Source organism: Ruditapes philippinarum, unplaced genomic scaffold, assembly GCF_026571515.1.
Source record: "Ruditapes philippinarum isolate M1 unplaced genomic scaffold, ASM2657151v2 ctg4529_1_1_1_1, whole genome shotgun sequence".
NCBI lineage: Eukaryota > Metazoa > Mollusca > Bivalvia > Venerida > Veneridae > Ruditapes > Ruditapes philippinarum.
The window spans coordinates 100,036-106,035 of NW_026858058.1; the positions used below are offsets into that span (position 1 = coordinate 100,036).

At 30.9% G+C, this 6,000-nt stretch overlaps 1 protein-coding gene across 1 annotated transcript in view; it reads left to right on the forward strand.

Annotated features, from left to right (window-relative positions):
* Positions 1-4,797, forward strand: part of LOC132751948 (potassium channel subfamily T member 1-like) — a 46,539-nt gene extending 41,742 nt beyond the window's left edge. The window contains exons 14-17 of the mRNA XM_060742169.1: positions 145-229; positions 1,601-1,685; positions 2,225-2,323; positions 4,401-4,797. Of these exons, the coding sequence (XP_060598152.1) occupies positions 145-229; positions 1,601-1,685; positions 2,225-2,323; positions 4,401-4,619 (488 nt within the window). The 3' untranslated portion in view covers positions 4,620-4,797. The remainder of the gene's footprint in view (positions 1-144; positions 230-1,600; positions 1,686-2,224; positions 2,324-4,400) is intronic.
* The last annotated feature ends 1,203 nt before the right edge of the window (positions 4,798-6,000 follow it).

The window sequence follows — 6,000 nt, forward strand, 5'->3', positions numbered from 1 at the left end:
GCCTGTACTTAAAAAATATATGCTTAATACTTAAGAAATATATGCGTAAGTTTTTGGAGCAGTCTTCGGAATGTGAGCATCATGTGACATGATGTGGTGCCTGAAGAAATATAATATTATGTTTTGTTCACATTCACATTTCAGATGACAAGAATGAAAAGAGAGATACTATTTCCTATGTAGTGATCAATCCTGGCTATGATTTACAGCTCAAACTCGGAGATGTTGTGTAAGTTATTTTAATCTCATATTTTGTTTTAAATATTCTTGCATATCAGACAGGATTATCTGCTGTTTACACTGGTGCTAGAAGAACCTGTCTTAATTACACACCCCATGTAAAACAAGTCGGATGTTTTAAACGATGTCATTCCCACGCACCTTTTATGAATGAATTGCGTTCTTTGGATGACATCATTGTGCTGTTATGAATGAAGTTATGAATTTATACGCTACTATAAGAAAAAAAGTGCTAAATAACAATATTAGTTTCGTAATTTCTTTTAATATTTTCATTTATTTGTAATATGCAAGAAAAAGAATCAAACACCGGCTGTTGTCACAGACAGGAATATCTAGCCTTGTTACAGCCGTAAACAGCTACCCTCGAGCTAGATTATTACCAGTCCGTACCATGCAGCCAGTGTAAGATTCTTATATACTTGTTATTATAATTATGATTTATATTAATTTATCTAGTTTTGTTTGTTTTTCTTTCTTCTAATATTTGATATGTAAAACAACTTTAATGTTCAAGGTTCCCATTATACACAGATATAAGTGATATCTTTTTGGAAATTGCAAATGGTGTAAATTATGTAAAGGGAGATAACTTATTGTTAATAATTTTAACCAAATTATGCATTTTAACCAAATTATGCATGGTATTTGTTGTCAGAGTTGCGTTTTGTTATCATTTCAAACATTGTTGCGTTGTGTTGAGCATGTATAATAGGATTCTTATAGGAATACCTTGATCTGGAATTTCTATGTAACTAATGGATTTTACTAGGATAGGATCTCAAGAGTGTTACTTGTTATAATAAAATCCATGAGTGGAAAAAGCGAGTAATGGATCATTATACTCCTATAACTCTTTTATAACATACATGCCAGGGAACTGTCCGTAGCCAAGTGGTTAAAGTTGTTGACTTCAAACCCCTCACCGCTATGGGTTCGAATCCTACATCAACTTTAGATTCTTTCATGTGAGGAAGGTATGCAGCTAGCTGCCAGAACGTCCATGTTCTACTCAGGTGCCTTTTAGTGCCTGAAACAATGCACAGAGGGGCACCTGAGGTCTTCCACAACCAGTAAAGCTTGAACGTACCAATATTACCAATACTGTGTGGGTGTGACATAAAACCCAATCAAAACAAACAAACAAAACATACATTTACCTATTTATATTCAACCTTTACATAATTGGCATAATGCCAGAAACTTGTTTCTGTGTCATATTTTTACATGTGATTCTTGCATTATATGTAGAAGAACATATTATTAAACCAAGCACAAATTATAGTTAAATTTTTTTTGTTACCCCTTAACATATATTATCATTGGACAACTGTACATATTATAATTGATTTACTTTCAGTTATTTGATACGACCGAGTTCTTTATCTCCAAAACCTTCACCATTGATAGATGAGAGGAAACAGATGCAGCATCATATGAATGGGGTAATGTATTGTCTTTCCCACAGTGAGATATATTCTATATCACACACTGTCACAAATGTCTAATTAATGTAATAATATATGATAATAATATAATAAAATATTAGATCTACTAATATTAAAGCAATATGTACAAAACGTATATGATTTTGTGTTTATTTCTTATTATTATTGAAAGGCTGATAGTGCAAATATGTTATGTTTTATTTATAATCTCATAACTTTAAAGTGAATTTTAGGGGTGCTGCAGAAAATATTTACATGATTGAATTTTAAAATATCATAAATTTAAAGCAATCCATTTTCTTTATATGTATTACACTAGTCTACAGTCATGTCCTTGCCTTTATAAGTATTGAAAGATTTATGTTGCTTTAATTAGTTAAATGTTGGGTTTCATAAGTGAAATATATTCTATATCACTGACTCGGTATATGTTTTATCATGAAAATAAATCCAAAGTTTTTTTGATGATGCAAAGAAAATAACAAATATTTCCTATAGATCAGCCTTTAAAATTTTATGTTCTGTTTGTTATTTAGAAAAGAGAGGAACCAACAGGGGCAGATAACTCTGAGATACAAACATCTGACTCGGTTGTTAAGACAAAAGGACGACTTGTTAAAGATGGAAACAATCGGGTAAGATTTGAACAATGATGAAAAATGATTTGTAAATACATTATATATTGTCAATTAAGTAATATTCATGCACATTTTGAAATGAACTGATGAAAGTTAATATAAGAACACATTTTTCTTGCAGACAGGGAATTCTACTGTTTACATAATGGGTATAAAAAACCCTAGTGTGCGACAAGTCATGTGATTTAAATTATATGATTCCACACACCTTTCCTGTATAAATTGCGTGCCTCGGATGAAAACATTAAGCTTTTATGAATTAAGTTGTAAATTCATATGCAATTATGAAATAAGTGCCAAATGAAAATAGTAGGTTTTGCATTTTCTTCCTGAAATAATGTAGTATGCAAGAAAAAGAATCAAACACTGGTTGTCCTTACAGACAGGAAAATCTAGCGCTTGGTTTATAGTGTTAAACAGAAATTCCACAGTCTTGTTACACTACAGTAAACAGCTACATACCCTCGTGCTAGATATTCCTGTCTGTATCAGCAGCTGGTATTGAATTCCTTCAATGCCCATACAAGTAAATATTCATACACAATCATCCATTGATCTGCCAATAATATGCTGTTTCCGTCTTTAGCTTTTAGGTATTGGAAGCCCTCAATATAACATTTAACTTTATTCAAAGCAGGGTGAATCTGTTATGCAAATTTAACTGTACAGGCATTCAGAACAGCTTTTGATTTTGTTTGATTCTTGGTAATGGTAGCTATTACATCAGAAGATTACATTATTTATTTTCAGATCCCAATAATATATATGGATGACATTCTTGGTAATGGCCACTATAACATCAGAAGATGTAATCACATTTTACATTATTTATTTTCAGATCCCAATAATATATATGGATGACATTCTTGGTAATGGCCACTATAGCATCAGAAGATGTAATCACATTTTGCATGATTTATTTTCAGATCCCAATAATATATATGGATGACATTCTTGGTAATGGCCACTATAACATCAGAAGATGTAATCACATTTTGCATTATTTATTTTTCAGATCCCAATAATATATATGGATGACATTCTTGGTAATGGCCACTATAACATCAGAAGATGTAATCACATTTTGCATTATTTATTTTTCAGATCCCAATAATATATATGGATGACATTCTTGGTAATGGCCACTATAGCATCAGAAGATGTAATCAAATTTGGCATGATTTATTTTCAGATCCCAATAATATATATGGATGACATTCTTGGTAATGGCCACTATAACATCAGAAGATGTAATCACATTTTGCATGATTTATTGTCAGATCCCAATAATATATATGGAAGACATTCTTGGTAATGGCCACTATAGCATCAGAAGATGTAATCACATTTTGCATTACTTATTTTTCAGATCCCAATAATATATATTGATGACATTCTTGGTAATGGCCACTATAGCATCAGAAGATGTAATCACATTTTGCATGATTTATTTTCAGATCCCAATAATATATATGGATGACATTCTTGGTAATGGCCACTATAGCATCAGAAGATGTAATCACATTTTGCATTATTTATTTTTCAGATCCCAATAATATATATGAATGACATTCTTGGTTCAGGCCACTATAGCATCAGAAGATGTAATCACATTTTGCATTTTTTATTTTCAGATCCCAATAATATATATGGATGACATTCTTGGTAATGGCCACTATAGCATCAGAAGATGTAATCACATTTTGCATTATTTATTTTCAGATCCCAATAATATATATGGATGACATTCTTGGTAATGGCCACTATAGCATCAGAAGATGTAATCACATTTTTCATTATTTATTTTCAGATCCCAATAATATATATGGATGACATTCTTGGTAATGGCCACTATAGCATCAGAAGATGTAATCAAATGTTGCATTATTTATTTTCAGATCCCAATAATATATATGGATGACATTCTTGGTAATGGCCACTATAACATCAGAAGATGTAATCACATTTTGCATTATTTATTTTCAGATCCCAATAATATATATGGATGACATTCTTGGTAATGGCCACTATAACATCAGAAGATGTAATCACATTTTGCATTATTTATTTTCAGATCCCAATAATATATATGGATGACAGTGACACTGATGAAGAGATGACAGAAAATGATAAAACCACAAGCGAAAATACCGAGAGAAACAAAAACATCCCGACCTTTGACCTCATGACAGATGAAGAGCTAGATCAAGAAACATGTAACCATAGCGACCATATCAGTACGCCGGAGACGCTTGAACCTCCGGTTATAGCTGTTAAAGGAACGGTGGTGTGACACATTGGTGTATTTCTGTCAACTGACTGTGTCCACACACACAAAACCAAAACTATAGTGTACTGGATGCTTATTTACGCGTTTTAATGGCAGTAAACTCTTACTACGTGTACATGTTCAACCTGTGTAAAGTTTAGAGTGTTTAAGCATTTTAAGTCTGGACTTAAATTATTTGGTGTTATTTACATGTATTTATTAATAATTACATTTATTTATTGTCATTTACATGTATTTATTATTCTTTACATGTATATATTAATAAATACATGTATTTATTATCATTTAACTGTTATTATTATTATTACATGTATTTATTAATAATTACATGTATTTATTGTCACTTGCATTTATTTTTTACATGTATTTATTTTTAATTACATGTATTAAATATTATTTACATGTATTTATTATTTTTTACATGTATTTATTATAAATTACATTTATTTATTATTACTTACATGTATTTATTGTTATTAACATGTGTTTATTATTTATACATGTACTTATTATTAATTACATATTAAACTTTATATTATTTTCATCTGATTTTTGGTATACCTATTACGTTATCAGGTAATACATGTTTTAAATTTTATCTTGTAAATCACAATTTCATTTTTTCACTAAAGGAACGTAACTGTGATATTTTCATCATTTATTGTGATTAATTTACCATGTTAAATCATCCATAAGTCTGATCACTTATAAGACGGAGGCCAACATTTGATTCCTCCTCACTATATTGTATAGGAAATGTGTTTTGTTTTATTCATATATTTTCATTGTTTGATCATTAATTATGTCACTTTTAACCATCAAAAGAAAAATCACTTGTATGATTTGTTTTTTGTTAGTTTTGTATTTTAATGTTATAAGATTTTGTTTTCCATCTTTCTTGATGAATTTCTCACTTGGTTTTTCAGTGGTTGTGACACTATGTTTAAAGTTGTTTTTGGTATATCTTTTTATAAAGTTAACATGTATATAATCTGCGTCACGACAAAACCAACATAATGCGTTTGCGACCAGCATGGATCCAGACCAGCCTGCGCATCCCTGCAATCTGATCAGGATCCTTGCTGTTCACTATCAGTTTCTCTACTTGTAATAGGGTTTGTAAGCAAACAGCATGGATCCTGATCAGACTGCCCAGATGCGTAGGCTGGTCTGGATCCATGCTGGTCGCAGACCCATTAAGTTGGTTTTGTCATGACGCGGTTCATACAAATAACACACATTAAGGGAGTAAGTTTGAAAAATACTGGGTGGCTCTAATCTAAAGAACACAAAAAGGTTGTTATTTATAATTATATAGGTAAATTTGGATGGTGATGAGAGGTTCATATCCCATGATGTGGTTAAAATGTCCCATTTACTCTTT